This window comes from Theropithecus gelada, chromosome 5, assembly GCF_003255815.1.
Source record: "Theropithecus gelada isolate Dixy chromosome 5, Tgel_1.0, whole genome shotgun sequence".
In the NCBI taxonomy this organism is placed as follows: Eukaryota; Metazoa; Chordata; class Mammalia; order Primates; family Cercopithecidae; genus Theropithecus; species Theropithecus gelada.
Window position 1 is genome coordinate 19,344,087 of NC_037672.1, and position 23,181 is coordinate 19,367,267.

General features: G+C 35.6%; 1 protein-coding gene across 4 annotated transcripts in view; it reads left to right on the plus strand.

Moving 5' to 3' along the window:
* SLIT2 (slit guidance ligand 2) overlaps positions 1–23,181 on the plus strand; it is a 370,015-nt gene that overhangs the window by 208,847 nt on the left and 137,987 nt on the right. For all 4 annotated transcript variants that reach the window (XM_025385835.1, XM_025385834.1, XM_025385836.1 and 1 more), the window contains exons 5-6: positions 9,886–9,957; positions 22,355–22,426. In XM_025385835.1, the coding sequence (XP_025241620.1) occupies positions 9,886–9,957; positions 22,355–22,426 (144 nt within the window). The remainder of the gene's footprint in view (positions 1–9,885; positions 9,958–22,354; positions 22,427–23,181) is intronic.

The window sequence follows — 23,181 nt, forward strand, 5'->3', positions numbered from 1 at the left end:
TATATAAACTTAAACTCTATTGCAAGTCATTTTTGATGATCATCTGCCATCCACAATACTTCAAGCAATAACAGAGTACATTTCCTCCTTTATTATTTCAGGACTTTCTATATTTTCTTACTGATTTTTATTTTAATCAGTGCAGTGGCATAATGATCACTTTACCTACTTTTCCTTTCTGGATCTGAACTTCTTGAGAGCAGGGACTATGCTATTTTTATCTTTTCATTTCTAAGTGTGTTCGGCCCATACTGCCTTCGTAAATAATTCTCGAAGTGAGCTACATTGAATGAATGGAAGTGCAGAAAGTAAGATGGGCCAGTGCCTTTGTGTGCTCTGATGAAGCACTTCATACCTTCACAAGGAATAGATCAGAGCATTTGATCTTCATGGGAACCATGACGCGGCAGTGGTTGGTATTATTTTTCCTAGTTAGAGAAAATGAAACATGAGTCAAAGAATCTCAGTAACTTGACTAAGATCACTTGATCACCTGTTTTAATTTTTGTGGAGTGGAGCCAAGGATTTCTTTTCAAACTTATCTGTTCCAGACCTGTCCCAGTACACATTAGGCAAAAAAGAGGTTTTAGAGTGACCTCTCAAAAAGAACGGCTTTGATGGCCACACAGCAGTGTGAATGTACTTAACACCAGCGAACTGTACACTTCAAAATGGATGAAATGGTAAATTTCATGTTATAAAATAGTGGACTTTCTCATCCAGCTCTCTCCTTTGTCCAGAGAGTGTATACACTCTTCTTGGCTTTAATGGGGCTTCCTAGTTTTTATTTTCTGTTGGCATTTGCAACTTCCAACTAGATGCAAATAAACAAATGCCATGTTTGTAAACAAACAAACAAAAAACAAAAAAACAAAAAAAGCTAGAAGGTACCATTTATCAGAGGAGTTCCAATGGGTTACTAACATGGGGTTCGAAGACCATGGGCATTAACAGTTACCAGGCAAACTTGTTAAAAATATAGATTCCTGGACCTCTTCCCTAGCGATTCCGCCTAATATGTCTGGAGTGGCGCTCAGAAGTCTGTTTTTTAAAACAATGTCCCTAGATATTTTTTATGGGTGATCTTCAAATAACATTTTGAAACCACAGGTCCAGGGTGATTGAACTGTAATACCAGAGAGCCAGACCTCTATAGAAGCCACCTCCTGTAAGAAACAGGATAGCAGTGCTTGAGAATAGGAGGTTTGAGAAACAACAGAGCAAGTTCAAATCCCAGCTCCACTGCTTACTAGCTGTATGACCACAGGTAAATAATGTAACCTCTCCAAACCCCAGTTCCTCATCTCCAAAATAAAAATAAGAGAATACATCCTGACTTGGTTATAGAAACAATAAAGTGTATTCCCTGGAAGTTAGTAGTTGCTCAATAAATGTTAACTTTGAGTATTACCTTATTTTATCAGTTCTAAAGTGCATACTTTTTCACACTTCCATCTGTGGAATTTTACAGTTATTATCAGTAAGTTATTGACACTTTTTATTAACAGCAAGAAGTGCTGGGATCAAGACATATTAGAGATTAGATGAAAGAGATTATTATTACTGTGTTCAACAAAACTTCAGTTGCTGAGAACTAGAAGTTCCTGAGGGTTTCCAGTGGGAGAAAAAAAAATTTTGGTGGAGGAACAGCCCCAATAATCCCTAAAAAGAACTCATTCATACATCCAACAAAGAATGTTCAAAGTACTTATTCCATATCAAATTTTATTAAGATTTGCAAGAGGAAAGACGTATGTAGAAGAGACGCATATAAATCAAGGAGCAGCAGTCAAGGTGGTGATAAAAACATACCCTGAAAGAAACAGAATTATCATAAAGCAATGATCACATCAGATTTTATGCTATCAATAAATGCTTTTGAATACATGAATGAGAAAATAGGAGTGAGGGTGAGAAAAGACCACAGCTTACTTTCTCACTTGCAAATATTAAAATCTTGAGTAAACCAAGCATAAGTTTCTTGGGGATAATAACCTGCAAATCGGAAATGTGTTGATGTATATCACCTGAAAGGAGATTTATGTATGCAGCGTGTAGTTCAGTTCCCACCATGATACAAAGAATTTAATCTGTGTTTCTGTCTCTGATCCCTTTATTGAGCTGTAGTCTTTTATCTCCAACATTTTATAAAACGTTGCCATTCTCCTCTCCTGTGTTGCCTTGATACCATTATGTTTAAAAGTCCTCTCAGAAGTCCAGTTTTCTTTCCTCATTTCCCCTGGTTATGTCTATAATGCCAGATTTTGTTACTTATCAGGCTTCAAACCATAGACCTACTTCACAGAAGTCTCCCTTGTCTTACATCCTGCAAGTTGCCAAGTTTTGTAATTTTTTTTTTTTTTTTTTTTTTTTTTTTGAGATGGAGTCTTGCTCTGTCACCCAGGCTGGGGTGCAGTGGCACAATTTTGGCTCACTGCAACCTCCTCCCACCCCCCTGGGTTCAAGTGATTCTCCTGCCTCAGCCTCCCGAGTAGCTGAGATTACAAGTGCTCACCACCATGACCAGCTAATTTTTGTATTTTTAGTAGAGACGGGTTCTCACCATGTTGGCCAGGCTGGTCTCAAACTCCTGACCTCAGGTGATTCACCCACCTAGGCCTCCCAAAGTGCTAAGATACAGGTGTGAGCCGCTGCGCCTCGCCATGATTTTTTTCTTTTTCTTTCCATGTCTCCCTTGCGCAAACATTTGGCAATGGTGTACTACCACATGCCAGTAACTCTGCAGAAATAATATGAATTAACATCCCTGCCTTTGTTTATCATATTGTCTAACAGGAGAGAAAGTTATTTAGGAAAGGAATTCAATTAAAACTATTTTTTTCAAATTTATTTATTTTAAACATTAACATAAATTTGTAGATATTCATTGCAAACATGATGTCTTGAAGTATGTATACATTGTGGAATATTTAAATCAGCTGATTAACAAATCACTTCCTCACATAGTCATCATTTCTGTACTGAGAACCTTATCTGCTCTCTTAGCGTTTGTCAAGAATATGATATATTGTCATTAACTATAGTCACCCTGCTGTACAGTGGATCTCTGGAACTCATTCCTCCTATGTAATTGTAAATATATATTATTTAACCAACATTTCCCCAACCCACTTCACCTTAACCGCCCCAGCCACTGGTAGGCACCATTTTACCCTCTACTTCTATGAGATCAGGTAGGCACCATTTTAACCTCTACTTTTATGAGATCAACTTTTTTAGAACCTGGAGGACATCATGTTAAGTGAAATAAGCCAGGTACAGAAAGACAAATTCCACATGATCTCACTTGTATGTGAAACCTAAAAATGTCAACTTAAATAACAGAATTATACTAAATAACAGCACAAGTCACCTTAAGAGTTCAAAAGAGGGAACAAGGGACTCCCCAATAATGAAAATAATTATGTAATAATCTTATTATCTAATGATGCAAATACTAATTTATGTTGTTAATACAAACCTTATTTGTAATTATGGAAAACAATTCTAAGATATATTTATATGAGTTCATCTTACAGATACGCAAATGGAGAGAGAGGCTTAGTACTTTGCACAGCATCAAGGGTTATGGAGATTTTAGCACTAGGTTAGGTTATGGAGATTTTAGCACTAGGCTCAGCTGAGGAGTTGGTCTGCATCTTGAACAATGTTTAATTCTCCATCTCATGGTGATAGGAAGTAGGTGCTTGAGGCAAAAAGAGAATGTACAAAAGCTGAACGATTTGGAAGATCATATAAAAGGTGAATTAAGAGCATGAAATTCATGAGTGAAAGAATGAGGTGGAAAGAGAGTCACAGCAGGTATCAAGGAAGGTCCTGAAGTAAGAGAATGAGAGTTTGCAGGTAACTCTAAGGAGGCCAATGTGACTGAAATAGAGAGGGTGAAAGGAAGGGTAAAAATAGATAAGGTCAAAAAGGGTGTGCTGACTAGATTTTTTGGGGGAGGAGGGATTTGTAAACCTTTATGACACTTTGAGCTTTCTTTGTAATGAGGCAAGATATCTGTAGTTTTCATCAGAGATGTGACTATATGTGGCTCTAGGAAGGCAAGGGCAGAAGCAAAGAGATGGTTGGGAGACTATTAGGTAACTCAGACAAGATGAGATGGTAGGTGCAATCAGGTGACTAGAGGTGCCAGTAGGTCAGATTCTGGATGTATTTTGAAAATAGAGCTGAGAGGATTTGCTAGTGGTTTGGATGTAGATTGTAGAAGACTGTGATATGTCAGTGAGAACTCGAGAGTTTTTGGTCTGAATGTTGGTATGGATGGTGTGTTCTTAACTGAGATGAGAAGACTTCAGGAAGACGTGTTTTGACATAAACTCAAATTTGGAAATACAATTCTGGTACCAGTGTGGGAGATGCCTTGGAAGGAATCATAAGTCAAAGCAGGGAGATCAGTTTGGAGTCTCAGTCATCGATGAAGAGTGTTGATGAAGTTTCTACCAGTGATCATGGCATTGGAGAATGGAGAAAGGGACTTGACTAGGGACAGTGCTGGGGTGCTTTTGGGAATGAATTGGATATAGTAGAAGGGGGAGGGTCTAAAATGGGAATCTCCATGGTTTCATGACTGGCCAGTAAGACACTTTTCAGACTTGGCTATGGGAGGCCTGTATCTTTCCAATTGGTCAAATACCAGGAATTAATACCTTTCCTATTTGAAAACGCTTACATTCACCCTTTATATCTTTTCTTTGGGATGAGCTTCAGAATGGGGAAGTCTTTCCAGCTCCCCTCATTTCTCTGTGATCTTAAAAAATGAATAAACCAGGTTTTCAAGTTTAAGGTGCTCAATATTTTTAATATCTTTGAAAAATTCCATAGTATCATGCCTGAGCATTTGCAGTATCCTCTTAACAAAACTAACCTAGTTTTCTTGTCTTCAATCCTAACTCCCCAATATCCTGTGCATTGTTAGCATGCTCCTCTTTTCCAAACACTTTTTCCATTGTTACTTGCTTACTCAGCAAACGTGAATGGCTGTAAGCGCTCCCTGAGAAGACACCCATGTTAACTTCCATTGAAGATTTTACATTTGCACCAGATGCTAACTCCTAACTTTATTACGTAGTGTTCTCTAAAAACATCGCCTACTTCACTGGAGACCCACTGACTCTCTGACACACTGCCTGATAACGGTTCTCTGCCCATTTTCCCTGCCTGCTCTGAAACTCAATTTCCAGATTAATCTTCCTAAAAAATCAACCCCAATCAAACCATTTCCTTCCTCTGAAACACATTTTTACACTCTATTAGCTAGTGATATAATTACAAACTCCTCCATCCCACTGACTCAGTAGTTCTGACTCATTTTGCTCATTCCACACAGTTCACAGAACAGTACACTCCCATCAGAAATGTCTCACATCGACTACAGTGATCTTTGGGGAATTTAGCAGGTATACTCAGGAGCATGTAAAAGAGTCTCCAAGTAGAATAAATCACCTCTGTAGTCCCTACTATGTGCCAAGTCGTTTTTGAACAATTTAAAAGTATGAACTCATTGAATCCACCTAACAATCCTATGAAATAGGGATGAAGAAACTAAGGCACAGTGATGGTAAGCACTGTGACCCAAGGTCACATAACTAATAAATGGTAGAGCTAGAATTTAATCTCAGCTAATCTGGCTCTGAAGTCAATGTTCCCAATTGCTCTGACAAGCTGCCTCCCTCCTTCCATTCCTGCCACCCACCACGTCCTACCTCTTCCCCCAGCACTGAAGGTTGAGAATTACCAAGCTTAATCAGTTTTAAACAAGTTTCACATAAGATCTCATTTTATTTGGAAGGTGGCCTGGGTCAACCAAGCTGCCAATGACTGTTCCTTCTTTGGTCTGTCTCCTTGATTATCTTTCTCAGATACCACTTATAATTTGCTTACCATAAACAATTTTCATTGTCCTCAAACTGTGATACATATGTATGTGTATATACATATCTATCTATGTATCTATATCTATATGTATATCACATCTCTCCAACTAGATTTAAAGAATTTTCAAAACCATTATCATAATTCGCACTCCAAATTGCCCTTTTGATTTCCCAACTTCGTTACTGGTCCTCTCATCTAAGTTCAAAGTGACCTCTGTGACATCTCTGTCCCTCACCTAATCCATCTTCACATGCAATCCACGTCTAAGTTTTGGTTCTTCATGCATCCCTAATATCACTCTTGGTCTTCTCTATTTTTTCTGTTTATAGTATGGATATGTCTCATGCACTAACTGTCCCAGAGTAAGGAAGCATTGAATTAATTGATGGTTGATGGTTGCTTTAGGTTCTCACTGTCTTTTCCCGGCTGTTGTATAAGTCTTTATCTAGACTTCCAAATTCAATATAACTAAATTTGAACCTTTGACCCCATGTATCTGTCCTAAATTCCATAGCCAGTTTAGTTAATCTAAGGAAGAACCCGTGTCCTCCTCCTGACTATCACCTTCCTCTCCACACCATTGTCTGCTGAAATAAGGATGCATTCCCCAGTTGGTATGAAAAAGTCTGAAACTCAATTTCCAGATTAGTCTTCCAAAAAATCAACTCCAGTCAAGCCATTTTCTTCCTCTGAAACACAGTGTTACACTCTATTACCTAGTGATATAATTACAGACTCCTCCCTCAGCAGCTCCATCCACTGACTCAGTAGTTCTGACTCATTTTGCTCATTCCACACAATTCACAGAACAATACACTGCTGTCAGTAATGTCTCAGCACACCACTGATTTGTCCTTTCCACCCCTTCTCCTGTTATTCCACTGCATATGTTGTACCCTCTTAGGAAACCAGACTGCGAACTACTGGCATAAAAAGTACAAAGTGTACTTTTTGCATGCCCTGGTTTTTGCTATTCTGCCCCTGTCCACCTGCTTTTATATGTTGACACATTCACATGATCTTTTTTTTTTTTCTTATTCCAAGTGTTTTCTTGCCTTTTTGACTTTCAATATATTTTTTTTTTTTTTGGAATTCACTGTATTCCTCCTTCTGTTTGGCTATTCACCTCATCTTCACTCGATTTGAAAATTCCTGAAGACAGGAAATTGGCCTTACCCAACTCAGTAGCCCTTGCAACGTAGAGTAGATATTAAATAATATGTTGGACTGAGATAACTGCTAACCCTCAGTTGACTATATGTACAAAATATAGATCATTGTTCAAACATAGTCTAATACATCATTTTGTAAATGACAATAAGTCAGAGTCTAGGATGAGTTAGGGAAAAAAAAGCCTTCTAAATTCCAGACTATAGGAAGGACATACTGAGATTCCTGAAATCATCTTTAGAAATCCCTAAATCTTAGCTAAATATTTACCTATGTTTTCCACATACTTATTTTAACAATTTGTCTCATTGTTTAGCACGAACACCTAACATCTCTGAAGCTCAGTTTCCTTTCCTGTAAAACCAAGAAACAGTATCTATTTTACAAGGTGGTTATGAGGAATAAAGGAAATAGAGTTTAAGGTAATAATTTCTGCTTAAAAAGCAACTATTGCAGGTAGTAGGTACTAAAAATGTGTTAGTTTCTTCCTCCTGCTGTGGGTGCACATGGCCCACTTAACTGAAAGAGTCTGGGATCCATAATTATTCCTTGGCATCAGAACTGAGACCCCATAGTGTGGCCTGTGGAGCCATCTACTCAGGGGACAGCCACACATAAACCATTAGCCTTAAGAGAATAAGGAGGCTCTGAGCAAGCCACTCACACTTTTGCAAAACAAAAAAAAATTCTATTAGCAGGATTTAAATATTTGATGCCCTAGGATTCTGTTAAGGTAATTTGAAGGACTAAAATCAAATTTAGAAGGAATGGCATTCTGACTGTGCATTTCACTGTTTTTTTCTACAAACCACCTAAAATCCATCTCCCTGACTTTCTGCCCAGCCCTCTCTACTTCCGTTACTCTAAGACAAAACCATGCATAAGGACTGAGCAGAACTGAAGCTATAGGTGGGGAATGACATAGCCCCAGCTGTTGGAAAGGGGAAGGCTGCAGAGCCTAGGAGCAGGCAAAGTCTGGAGCAAACACTTCTGCCATTTTTATTCATCTACACACTCTTAAAGGCATTTTTTTTAGTCTTTGAAGTGGAAAATTATAAGCGATTAGAAAACATGGAATTGGTGAAGATATAACAGTAGAAACACTACTAAATAGTTTTCAGGAGGCATTGTAAACAGATTCAAATTTTCTTGAATGCAATGTTTTCCTCCTCATTTCTTATTACTTATTTTCATGTCTCCTATATCTCTCTGCTTTCTCTTTGTTCTGTTGCTTTCTCTGAACACTGTTTCTGTCATCAAGGCTTTTAAATATATGTTGTTAAATATTCTTAACTTGATGTAATTAAGCAAAGGAAGAAAGTCTAAATCAATGGCAAATTGGAGAAATAAGCAATTTTTAAGGAAATGAAGGATTATTACTCTTAGGGATATACTGAAACTATTGAAAACAGTAACAGGCTACATCACTAAGGAAGTGGATGGCTGCCTTAACTCCTACATAAGCAGATTTTGTAAATTTATCGTTTGAAATAATTTGTTGTGCTATAGACTTTTCCTCTTTAGATAGACTAGTATATATTTTACGACTTGCTTAGCAAACTTTTTTTTATTTGAACACTGAGGATATTGAGTTATAAATGCAAATCTTCGTTGCTTAAAACTTGGTGCTAATAAGGTCAAGACCACACACTAAATCTCTGTATCTGCCAGTTCTCTCTCTCTCTCTATTGTGCGACTACAAGTGTATGAACAAGAAACTCAGATCATAAGCAGCAGTGGGGGAGAGGATGTGGATGAATCTGTCCAATATGCCTCCTCATATTGGAAAATGGCTCTGTTTTCATCTGCTATGCACCTGTGGTTAGTAGCTTCGTATTTCTTTGTGAGCATCAGTTATCCTAGAATTTTAAAGATAATTTTAATGCCATCATTGTTGCTGTAATAATTCATTTTGTTTGATATTTCAACTCTACTATGTGGTAATGTTACTTAAAACTAGATGAGAATTTTCTGCTTTCGTTGACATTTCTTGAATGCATATTTATATTCTACTCGTTAAGGCTAATAATACTATGTGAGCTTATAGAATTGGCGTTGGAATTCTCTGAAGGAAAAATAATGATCCCTTTCTTGAGATGAGTGATTTTTACAAACTGCTCTTTCCAGCTCAGAGTGCTTTGTTCAGTGATTAAAACGTATTTCTCAATTAAATTAAAATGCAAATATAGACAGTCTATGTTTATGATTATAATAGAATTATTTAAAGAAGGTTTTATATCAACCTGCTATTAATATTTTATGCATAAACTGTAGGTTTTATTGTTGGGCCGGTTCTTCCATGTTCCATTTTCAAGATTACTAGAAGTACTATGAAAACTTAATCATACTGTCCAGGTTTTATCAGTTTTTACCCACTCCACTCTGGGAAATTAAGGAGGCTGCTTTCTTATATACTTTATAAGTTACACCAGGGGTGTTGGAGAAATATAAACTACTAAAACCTCAGAATCCCTTGAAACTGAATTATGAACAATTTACTATTCTTTAAAGAAATGTTTTTGTTACACAGATACGGAGTGACTCTTACATTTATGAGTACCGTATTTTATAGTTTCTTATAAAATTAAAGATCTAGAAGCATACTTCAAGAAGCCATTATTCCAACTTTTTAATTTATATTAGAAATGTAAAATATTTATATTAGAAACTGCATATAATGCTATGGATGTAATTATGATCCTTTTAGGGTTTTCTTTTTCTTTCTGGTATCCTATAACTTCTCAAACATTTGGATTAACATAATCTTTAAATAATATTCTCTAACGTGATCCTTTCTGTTGTTATTGTTTTTAGTGATCTCAGTGAAAACCAAATTCAGGCAATCCCAAGAAAAGCTTTCCGTGGGGCAGTTGACATTAAAAATTTGTAAGTATATATTTTTAAATTTATAGTGTTTTAAGTTACTATCTATTTTCAAAGTCAAGTTTATATTAAATAAAGTGTCAGAAAGGAGACCTTGTAACAGTAAATTGACAATTGTTTTCACAAGCTGTTTGACGAGATGCTCATTTAGAAGATGTCTGGAAACAAGTCATCATTAAATTCATTCTTTAATCCTTGTGATTAATCTTTTGAAAGCTGTGAAGTGATTTGATTCACAGATATTTATGATTTTTTTCCCCACTTTTTCTGTCAGCTTACTTTAGTAACTATGTTTTTAGTTGCTGTTGGGGTTTATTAGAAATAAAACTGTTAGTTTTATTGTTGGGCCAGTTCTGCCATGTTCTGTTTTCAAGATTACTAGAAGTACTATGAGAATATAGACTATTCTTTTCTGGAAATAGTGATAATATTTTCTTCTTAGAGACACCTGTAGCCTACAGCTACAACTTTTTCCAGAGTTTTAAGATCACCCTTTTCATTAAATACCAAAAGCATGAGAAAGACAAAATTATGTATTTCCCTTTGTGTGAATGTTTTTCTTACATTTTCCTTCATTTCCTCATGAAAGAATATATTTATAGCATCCTTTAAAAAACTAAAAGTGAATTTCTGTATTTTCCTTTGATAAATCTTTAGTCTGGTGTTTCAATTATAAGCATTTTTTAAAGTGCCTATATTTCTAAAGGTATATATCAGATTTAAGATCTCATTGACAATCATAATATCAATATATCTCTCTCTAAATTTTAAACTGCTATATTAGCTTCTAAAAACAATGGTTTTCGATAGACTATGAATGCTGGGACATAAATGTTTTTCTTAGCTTTTACGTTAGTTTGGAATATAAGGGAGAAAAGCCCCTGTGTACTGAGATTAACTGTCAGGAATTTAATATTTCTTAGCTAGTAATAAACAGGGCAGGCACTTTTTCAAGAATTAACTTATATTCAGAATTCTCCAGGGTTGGATCCGATGCCTTTTTTTTTTTTTTTTCAGTAGCAAAAGTAAGACAGATGTTTTCCCTTGTCAAAGAAGACAACTGTTTATAAAGCCACAGATTTTGGCCTCTATGTCTTCTCCTTAATGTAAATGATTTTTTTTAAACTTGTACTTTCTAAATGTACAGGTAAAGACAGAAAACTACAAGCTTCTAAGGTATAAATGTACAAAGCCATTAAAACCATGGCTGTAGGTTTTTATGGGTGCTCAATTTAATACGATTTTATTTGCTTTCCTTTTACCTTTGCTAGTTAGGGCTTCGGGAAGTCTTCAGGCAGACTCAATGATACGTGGTGTTCAAATCTACCTGGCCAGAACAGTGTGCAGGAATTCCTATGTACACTTACTTAAGTTGCCTTCACTTAGCTGTAAAACTACGGCAATAGCTACAGTTGACCCTCCCTTAGTAATGCTATTTGCAATCTTACAATAGTATTACCTCTAATTCCTTAAAACAGGTGGCTTTTAATCTTCTTAGTAAAGATATTCAGGGAATCCAAGTAAACAAGTGGCTCTCCTCCCACATTTAAGGATACGCATGGAAGTAGGGACCACTCATGATGGGATTCTTCTTTATATATTTTGTATTTATCCTTAAAACATATGATTTTAAAAGTTTAGAGATAACAGAGGCTAGTCAGTGTTCTATCTAATGGGATGTTGATTTAGCAAAGTTTTCAAATCTTTTCTCCAACACAGGCATAATTTTTTCTCAAAATGTAAAGATTTTTTATTATCATTTATGCAGTTAGATGAGTTTTTTAAAATATTAATGCAGTTAGATGAACCTAAGACTGGAGTCTCAGAACATTTTGTTATTTTTTGGACTTGCAAGTATGAGCAAATTAGTCAACTTCATTAAGCCTTAGTTTTTACTCTTTTTTTTTTGAGATGGTGTCTCGCTCTGTCACCCGGGCTGGAGTGCAGTGGTGCAATCTCAGCTCACTGCAACTTCCGCCTCCCGGGTTCAAGCGATTCTCCTGCTGGAGCTGGGATTATAGGCACCCACCACCATGCCTGGCTAATTTTTTGTATTTAGTAGAGATGAGATTTTATTATGTTGGTCAGGCTGGTCTCGAACTCCTGACCTCGGGTGATCCACCCTCCTCGGCCTCCCAAAGTGCTGGGATTACAGGCATGAGCCACCGTGCCTGGCCAGTTTTTACTTTTATAAAGTAAACAATAGTTATTTGGGTTTGGTATGGTTATTAGGGAAAGAAGATGTATGAAAGACCTTTCAAAACAGTAAAATGCTATGAAAATACAGTATTTCATTTGCAAGATTTGACAAATCAAATGCTAAAAGTTAACCCTGAAAAATGCATTGTAAGGAGAGACAGGAAAGTATAACATGAAGGGATTAGCAATATTGACTAGATATGACTGTTCTTTTATGGGTCATTTTGACATGAAGTTACAAAGTAAAAACAGAAAATATACTAGAAAGTACTAAATGAATATACACAAGACCTTGATTTTTGAACAAGACATTAAGGGCTGTAGGTTCTAGGAAAGAGAAAAATATCACTTGAAGTTATCAGGGAATGGTTAGATTGGAAGAGTAAAACCATAGTGCAGTGCACTCTGTGTGTGTGTGTGTGTGTGTGTGTGCGTAATGTAAGTGATAGAATGTGCCCAAGCCCAGATTTTGGGTTTTTTTGGGTTTTTTTTTTTTTTTTTTTTTTTTTTTTGAGACAGAGTCTTACTCTGTCACCCAGGCTGGAGTGCGGTGGCATAATCTTGGCTCACTGCAACCTCTCCCTCCCAGGTTCAAGCGATACTCCCACCTCAACCTTCTGAGTAGCTGGAATTACAGGTGCCTGCAACCACACCTGGATAATTTTTGTATTTTTAGTAGAGATGGGGTTTCACCATGTTGGCCAGGCTGGTGTTGAACTCCTGACCTCAAATGATCCACTCGTGTTGGCTTCACAAAGTGCTGGGATTACGCACCTGGTCATCCCTGTTTTTTAAAGGCAAAGCAGTATGTATCCTGAATAGCAGCAGTGGTAAGAATTATAGGGATCTGAATATGGGGGGAGCTGAGTATTGTGGCATGTACGTTATTTCAACTTTGGAAGCTTATGTTTCTACAGAAGAAAGGGGGCTTCAGAAACTATGTGGATGATGAATGATGTTGATCAAAAGAACAATTTATTCCCACTGTTCTCATTGCCTTCCATGTAACAATGTGAAAGACAATGAGGGAAATATTCAAATATCACAATGAATGTATAGGTTTATTTTATGAATTAGGATCACAGCTGCAATATTATAAAAATTTTACATTAAAAGGCATTTTCTAGAATTAAAAAATAGTTCAAACTACATTGTTCAAAAAAAAGTTCCAATCTCATGGGGTTTGTATGAAGTTTAGTTTTATCACTAAAACTTAGGAAGGCTATCTGGTAAAATTTATTAAAATGGAGGGTAAATTTTAATTCCTATTATTATGAAACTGGTGAACATAAGTCATCATCATGACTCAATAAATTTCCATTAATATTAGCAATATTAATATTATTAGTATTTGGTGTAAGAAGAAGGTACAGTACTTCATCCCATGTATCATTCTAGTATTTCCATTTACAAGTTGAAAAACCCTGCGTGGTGCCATCGTGGCTACTGTTCAGAGTTATTCAGAGAGTAAAAGAGAAAAAAGAAGTTGCTCAGGCCATATTTTGTAAAGCACTATGTAAAAGCCCAGTCTGATGCACTGTAACAGGTTTATGGGATTTACTACATTCAGGCCTTAGAGCAAATTCCAGCGTTCACAAGATTTTCACTAAAAGCATTTGCTTTAATCTTGTGGATTGTCTAAATATGCTCAAGGCGGTATCCCAACAATACAGAATTGATGCTGTGGAAATTTTGCAGATTAGCAGATCTCATTCCCCTTCCTCCAGGCAAGCCACACTGAAACTATTCTAAACAGATGGACATTTATCTTGCTCTTAAACATCTCCAGGGAGGACTTCTCATAACTTTTTTGCTTCTCTCTATTCATTTCTTAACTGGATTAAATTTTTTTACATTTTATTTTGCTACCTTATTTTCTCCAGCCACAATTTAAGCTACTTTTTCCCCTGACATTTTAGACAGTGAGGTATGCTATGAGAATAACAAGATCATATGAAAATATCAGCTGAATTATAATGTTTATAATTAGGATTTACATTTGTGTTTTTAAAGTCCCAAACCAAATATCAACTAAAGTATTGATAGCATATCATTATCAACTGATGCTTTACCAAAATAAAACCAATATTTATGAAAATTTTCTTTAGAAATATGTATATATATTTAAAAAGCCTTAATACTGATGCAGTAAAGCCTTTGCTGCCTTCTAAACAAATCTTGAACAGGATCATGTTACATTGTGCCACTGATTTGTTTTCAAGTATCTATTAGGCATTTCCATTAATTGATAATTTAGAAAAATATTAAAATTAAATCTCACTTTACTGCCAAGAATTATGAGCTTATTCTTGAAGAATTTATAGTACTTAGTAAGTACCAGAATATTTCAAAAGTCTTTTGTTTTTATGATAAAACATTCTTACTTATAGTTATTCTAAGATTAAAGAAAAAAGGTACAAATATATAAACTTTAAAATTACCTAGATCACTAGTTTTTAGTCACATCACAAAACAAAATCTAATTTACTTTACCATTAGTTTTTTAGTGAGTTCAGTATGATTACTTAAATTAATTAAATTCAAATAGGACGTATTTTAAATGTACTATGTGAAATAAACCACCCCTGCTTTTTGCTTCTTTAATTTTGCAATACATCCACAAAGTGCATCCTCTATTCCAATGAAACTTTACTATTCTTTCTTCATAAATAAATATATCTCTTTCCAACTTGCTTGCATTATCTCAATTCTATTAACCCCATGTCTGTTATGAGTCTTATAATCCTTTTCCAGAAACAAAGTGCTTCTTGGTAAAAAATATGTTGGGGAAAATATTTGTATTCTTTTTTGTACATGCATTACTTTTTAGACAAGGTTTTGAGTCACAGGATGATTCAGCATGATTCTCTTTAGGTAAGCAAAAATATCATTTGGACAATAAATATATATATTCCTCTGACATTTTAGGAAAGAAGTCGCCCAATTTGAAATACATTATTTATTAACATAAAACGATTTGGCAAACAGGATAGAGACAGTTCATCTATGTTTTGTTACAGAGCTATTTACATCAGTTAGAAATTTTGTTTTTCTGTTGGAACTCTGTCATTTTCAAGTTTTGTATCTATGGATCCATTAGAACCCATAGAAGGAAAACTCACAGTTCTATCCCAGATACACAGAGATACTTACATATTTCATCATATTTTAAATTTTCTTCTCACTTTAAATATCTCTTTTCTAGTTTTCACTGTCATCTACGTAATTCCTAATGATAAGAGAGCAAGGGTTGCTCACTTGATATAGAATCAGTATGTAACAAACAGAGTAAAGAGGGTATGTAAATTTTACCAGGCAAATGCAAGACCTCATTAGGTTTGTCGTGTAAGTTAAATCATAATTGCAAAATGTCTTCTTTAATCTGTTAGTTTTTCTGTTTAATTCATTGGATTTTATTTCAAATCCATTGGTATCAGATTGAAACTGTAAATATCCATGCCCCTAGCTCCTTCCTAGAGTATTTTCAGTAAACCTGAAGCTGAAGAGACTGTAAATGGTAGGTTGGTTTCTCATCCATAGGGATTGCTATCCTTACTCTTAAATAGGTCTTCAATGTGGTATAGAACCTTCTGAACAAACCTGTAGGGAGAGCTTTTTACTTAGATAGATAGTAAATGAAGGTAAGGTCTTTTATTGCCTTTCTGAAATGAAACTTACCTTCATTTCCTATGTACCTAAATAAAAAGGGGTTGTCTCAGGCATTCATATATAAAAGAAAAATTAGTAGCTCAGCAGAAGTCCCCATCAGTACTATGGGAACTGTCCATGGTCCTGTATTTTGCCTGGTTGCACTCCCTCTGAAAGCACAATGAATTGTGATAATCCCCAACAACTATGATGAAGTTTGCTACCAATAACCTCTCCATGTTTGTGTTTTGCTTTGTCTTCAGAGTGCTTTCAGCAGTTTTTCTTCAATAATGCATTTTGTCATGTAAAAATGTAATCTAACAATATTTCTTCATAAATCCTTTCTAGAACAAAACAAAAGAACACAAAACACAAGACAATCTGATTCAGTAATTGGGAATCCAATTCACATATTTACAAAATATGCATTGGCATAATTGTGCCGTGGCTGCTATATCCTTTGATTTTTTGCATCTTTAACACTGAACTGCACACTTTGTGACCCCTGAACTCATGTAATAGCCTGCTAATTGAATTATGACCTCTAGTTTATATTCTCATTAGATAATTTTAACAAGGTTGCCAGATTTTTTTTCATAAAGCATTGTTTATTATCCCATTACTACACGGTTTAAAAGTATTCAGTTTATTTAAAAAGTTGTTTTAAAGTGCCTTTGTTATAGACACTATGGCAAAACCCTGGGAATAGGGCAGAATGTTGCCAGTTCTATAGTATCTATAGTATCCTAGATACAGGAACTCTAGAACTAGGCAGAATGTTGCCTAGTTCTACAGTATCTATGGGAATTACAGACTCTTTCGTGAAAGAGCAGAGATAATTATTAAATGCTGTAACATCCAGTCTCTTTAGGCATTCTGACTGGTCCTAATATTCTGACTTTGACCCAGGCTCCTAGCCCTTTCTTCCCTTCAATCTGTACAGAAGCTCTTTGCTCAAGCCAGAATGGCCTCTTTATTGCAGACATTCACTGTGAACATTGTAGTGCCTCTGCTCACAACTACTCTGTGATAGACCCATTACCTCCATAGGAAATACCCACTTTATTTTCTGTCTAATTAGATTGTATCCATTTTTTAAGGATCTAAGGTTTTGGGGGGTTTTTTCCCCCTTTATTTCATGACTACATCAGCCTAGAATAGTCTCTGTCTTTTCTAACATTCTAGAGTACTTTTCCTGTGCTGGTCTCTTCCATAGTCATCACTGATTTAGCTGAAACCCCCATTTGGAGAACAAAAAGCTCCTGAGTCTTTTTCCTGACCCACTATGTATTGAGAGGGAGTTCTGGCAACACATGCATCTCCATTCCAATGAAAACTTCACAGACTGTTTGCTATCTGCCATGTATAACTTACTGAACTTCGGTGAGCCTCACAGTCTCAAAATCCAGATGATGCTAATTTCTCCTTCCCAAGTTATCATGAGGAATAATGAGATGACGTATCTACAGACCCTGCTATACGCTATGAATTCATTAAATGTTAGCAATTATTATTATCATTTTCAGTTTCTACCACTTTTGATTAGTTTACTTAAAATTCCTAGGACTTAACGTCAGTTTAGTTGTCCTTCCCTCAAATGATGTTAAAACAGGATCCCCGCCCCCCATCTCTACAACTGCTATCTGTTGCTTCTTCCCCCCAAATTGACAAACTTACATAACTTTATACCATAGGCTATTCCTATAAAAACTGAGATTCTTTATTCCTATGAGAATAGCAAATTGTTGCCTGAAAGATTTAAAAGGATTAAATTCTCACATAATGTAAATTACTTTGGGGTCCTCAGCATGGTCCTTACCTTAATTGCTTTCTTTACCAGTTTTCAAGTTAATACTGATCTGCTTTTATGCAGAGATAAAGGATATAGTTGCTGAAACTTATGTCAAGGATGTACATGTATATGGATCGATTTTTATTTTTCTTATAATCTATATCATAATTTGTATCTGGGGCTACTCTTTAAGAGCCATGATTGGCATAAATATTGGTATATATAGACATTTGTATTGACTTGAAGTTTATACATATATAGGAAGAAGGAGAAGAGACCACGCTCATATATGTAGAGCTTTTTTATTCTTTTTCTCCCATGTGGTTTATATGTTTTATTTCGTTTCTTGACAGTAGTGAAAAATTGTTATTCCTTCATATTGATTTTAGCCATTTTGATGTGTCTTAAGTCAACTATAGTTTTGGAGTTTTCTATCTTACAATAATGATATGAACTTGAAGTAAACTATTTCTAGCACCTTAAATGAAACAAAACAATACAAAATTGGAGCATAGTTATAATAATTTTGTTGAGACATTGAGAGATCCTGATTGGCTTAGAAATTATTAAAGATTGCTACGTTCTACATTGTTACAGTTAAGTACATTTTATGTGTCATCTAATTCTTACCAAAAAACCTATTAGTTATGAGAACTTATAACTTGGATGCTGCAGTAAAACATGAATTTGCTATGGGTAGGAACACACTGATTGAAATTATTGCAGTTTTATATATGTTATTAATCTAAGTGTTGTATATGTAATTCAAATGCAGTATGATATCCATATTTTAAAAGAATAAAACAGGAAATTCTTTAAGAAAACCTAAATGATGGACTAGCATCTCTAACTGTTTCAGGATGCCAAGTAAACAGATGTTTAACCGTTTTGTCATTTAATATACCTATTTGTAAAATTTATATTTAGCAAGATTGTATATTGTCCCCCATACAAGGAATAAATCAAAATTTGAAACTAGGACAAATTATTTTTAGTATTAAAGAAAATCAGATGAGCTTCAGAACTTTTTGCGCGTGAGGCATAGAGTGGTATCTCTTAATGTATGGAGTCCATCGACACACTGCATTATGTAAGACTAAATTTACCAGTGCTGGTAAAAATCAAAATGGACTATCTAGAGTTATTCTAGGGTGTCAAAGATATACGTCCTACCATCAAAAAAAAAATCAAAGAATGTTAATATTGAGAGATCATGAATATTCTTCTTTTTTTTCTTTTTAAGACATGGAGTTTTGCTCTTGTTGCCCAGGTAGGAGTGCAATGTCACAAGGTGCGATTTTGGCTCACTGCAACCTCCACCTCCTGGGTTCAAGCGATTCTCCTGCCTCCTTCCTAGTAGCTGGGATTACAGGTGCTCACCACCACGCCTGGCTAATTTTTGTATTTTTAATAGAGATGGAGTTCACCATGTTGGCCAGGCTGGTCTCGAAATCCTGACCTCGGGTGATCCACCCGCCTCGGCCTCCTATAGTGCTGGGATTGCAGGCATGAGCCACCGCTCCCGGCCGAGATCATGAATATTATTCTTCTTAACCCCATCATTTCCATAAGATTAAAGCAGTTCTTCAAAACACAAATGTACACACTTGGACAGCAAAGGATTTCATAGAAAGGCAATTTGGAATTTGAATAGAAGCCAAAGGGAAGATTGGAGTCAGGAAATAAGGGAGATGAAGACACAAAAGTATGTGCTAAGTTAGGTCAGCCGAAGGTCTGAAAAAAACCACTTATGATACTTCTGCCCTTAACATCCAAATCTCTTTAATGATCTGCAAATTTACACTATGTCTTAGTGAATAGTTGAAGCATAATTTTTTTGGAGAAGTGAAAAAGTCTCCTTGCTATTTTCTTAATTCAGAATAATTTCATGGCACAATTGGAAATCACATCTAAAGAAGGCCGGCCTGTCACTAAAGGTATGGCAGAGAACAGATCCTTTCCTGTTTACAGAAGCCAGAAGTAGGCAGGGCTTGAAAGGTAGTGGAGAAGGGAATGAGCAGGGCAAAACAAAGAGTGCGGCTAAGTAGTCCAGAAACCCTGAAATAAATTACATTGTTGCATAGTTTTGACACTGTTTATCTTGAACCACATACAGACAAATGGAGGTCTGTTGGGAGAGATTTTCTCATGAGCAGTCATACGAGCACAACACTTTGTGTAAACCTTCCTTTGAATATCACGAAATTCACAGATTAATGTAAGAATTATTTACTTGTTTAACTTGGATTGTCCTTTCATATGAGTAACTTCATGAAATACCTTCATGTTCAGGGAATATGTGGACTCAGATACAACAGTATTCGGAGAACTTTTAAAGAAAACATCAGTCCTATGGAAACCAAATATTCTTAATGGTTTAGCACCAATAAGGGCTTAGATTTCTGTTAAGAATATGAAGCAGCATGTAACCATGAGCAATGTTAAAGAACAGTGAAATTACCAAAGTTTCCAGCAGCATCTCAACTTCTGCTCCTGTAAGGAAAGTTGTCGGCCTTCCAGTCCTTGTAGGACAAGGTTTGCTTGAGTGCTTTCTGGCATGCTGGAGGTTCCCCTTTGTGTATCGTGTGCATGATTTAGAAGAAGCTGTGTCAGCATTGATTTATACATTGACAGCTAAGGATAATAAGATATGGGCAAACATACAGCTCACCCTTTTACAGATTAACCTGGAGACTGCATTAGGCAAATTTGATAGCATTAAAAGATTTTGCCAATTTGTCTGGAAACAATTTCTCTTTTGTAGTGTGTCAGGGGTAACACTTTATGCCATTGTACTAATTTAAATGGCTTTGATAAATTGTTCAAGAGGTTAGAGAATAGTAGTGTAGAGAGAGAGATATATATATAGCACTTTAAAATAAAAAGGCTATTAACTTAATTGTTAAATGAATTTAATCTGTAAAAATCAAAAGTACTCAAGAATGTAAGTGTTTTCTTGGAACCACAGCAGCCGTATTACATCATGAGACTTTAAATGTCTTCTTAGAAAATAAAATACTTCTGCATTACGTCTTAATAAGTAGAAATGATTTAGGCTATTGTAGTAGCATGGATATTAGCTATGATTTGGGGAAAACCTTAAGTTTTATAAACTAAGGCTTATACAAGCAGTAAAATTGTATCTTCCTTGGGGCGTACCTTTGTTAATATTGCATGTCCTAAATTGTACCATTTGCATGACATCAAGGTAGCCTTGTGTATGATTGTGTCCCCTAGAGATCTTCTTACAAATGAGATGTATATTTCATGAGACATTGTCTATATACATAATTTCTAAAGTGAGGAACTTGAAGAGGCCCCTCTGAAAGTCACTGGATTAAATCATTGCACCTTTATTCAGTAGTCTTGTGAGAGTAACCACTATTTTATAGAAATGTTCAAACAGTTCTTTACGAACAGACCTCAGATATGAATTAGCCCTTTCAGTGAATGCTGAACTTGAAACAAGGACAGGATACATCTGTATTATGATCATAATCTTACTCCTGTTCATCCACATTCTCTCACCCAGTGCCTGCAGAGCTGAAAACTCGCCTCTTCCGTGAAACATTTTGTTTCTATCTCAAGTGAAACATTAAAATACTTTTTTAACTGAAATAATAACATCTCTAACATTCAAACTACTATATTTAAACAACAACTGCTTGTTTGGGAAAAAAAAAAAAAAGAGTGTCATACAGATACAATATAGTACTCCACTGTTAATTTCAACCAAGTAGAAGGCTCAATACGAACAAGGAAATTTTAATTCCACAACAAGCAGCAGGAAAAGCAGACATAACCAAGTTTGGAGCATTCTTTTTTTGTACTATGAATTTTAACAAGTGCTTAAGATATTGAGGAAGATTCATTTACTTCAATGATGCATTATTTAGAATTTAGCTGATACAGCTTTTAGGCTTTTTACCATAGAAACATGTAGCGTTTTTATGGTGTGCCTGCAGTATATGTTTCTTAGTGGCTTTAACCAAAATTAGCATCATTTTAAAAAGCAAAATTGTTATTTAATACTTTAAAACCTATCTTCTGAAGAGCGATATAATTCTGGAAGTTCCTTAATTTGAAAGTATGCTGTATTTACAATGCAGAGCATTTACATATAATGATAAAGCATGTGAATTACTAAAATAGTGACATTTAATATAGAACAATTACTAGCTTTCTAAAGTGTATTTCTGGTTGGGAATAAGAGCAAACTATATGGGATGTCAGTTCCCTTTCTCGATTTGGAGTTCTTGAAGGAAAACTGCTTTTAAAAGAAGGAAACCTAAAAGTAGTGTTGCTCTTTCATGCCAAGGATAGTGAAATTAACATGCAGCTGGGCTTCTCTGATAAATGGATTCTGTTAGGTCACTGAGGGGGTGCATGTGACATTAAGTGATTTACAGTCCTTTACCTTAATGAAATTGTTTCAGCAAGATGACGCTGAAAGCTCTTAATGGATAGCTTTTCTCGATGTAATGAAATTGCATTCCTATGGCATTTAATATAAGGTGCAGTTATTATTTCCTGGAGCTTTCCAAGGGCTGCTATTTGCACAGACAGTTCAGAACAAAAAGAGATTTCAGTGGCGGCATAGAGGCTAGAATGGCTTATGACATTCATAAGCAGATGAGTGTGTTTGTGAGGGCACTTCAGTGAGTGTGTCCAGGGTATCATAGACCCTTCAGGAAACCTCCCATCACCTACCCCAGCTACTGTCCATCCCTTCTACATAGATTCTCGTAATCTATTTAACAGGCAACTGGATTACAACCAGATCAGCTGTATTGAAGATGGGGCATTCAGGGCTCTCCGGGACCTGGAAGTGCTGTAAGTACTGCTATTTCTCTTACTCTTTTAATGGGGGCTTTGTGTCTGGACAGGACAAATGTGGAAGCTTATCTGCTAGCTTAAAACCTTGTTGTCAAAATAGTCTCTCAAGAGATACCTTAAATAATTCATGGTGAATACAGGGAAGAGTCTAAATGCGTGTGTGCAAAACCTTGCGTACCATATCTGTATGTTAGGTAAAATTGTCTAAGGTCACTCAAATGTTCTTATAAATAGTTTTATAAGATTCATAGAATTTATCATTGCTAAATGTTGAGGTAAAATCAACTTTATAGGAAAAATAACATTAAAAACCCTCTTAGTAGCTGATATCTTGGAATAATTTGTCGTTGTTAGGCAATGGAAACACAGTTTCTCATTAAAAAAATAAAATTTTTAACCAGGTGATTTAACATCATTTTTGTAAGAATACTTTGAAATCTGCTTCCTAAGGTTAATAAGCCACCCATTAGATCCATTTTCAAGTCTTCACTACTGACTTTGTAACGTACAACATACAGACTTGAATTATAATGGGCAACCTCCTTCTTTCCTCGCTGGGTAGACATGACTGACAAAATTGGTTAGAGGCAACTAAGTAGCCTCTATTGATCAATCACTTATTAATTTTAATGAAATTACAAATTTTAATGAAAACTATAGTTACTAAAGCATCATATGCCGCCTATACATTTTTCGAATTTCTTCAGCCAAAAATCCACATTTGTAGCTTTTTAAATACACTTACATTTCCT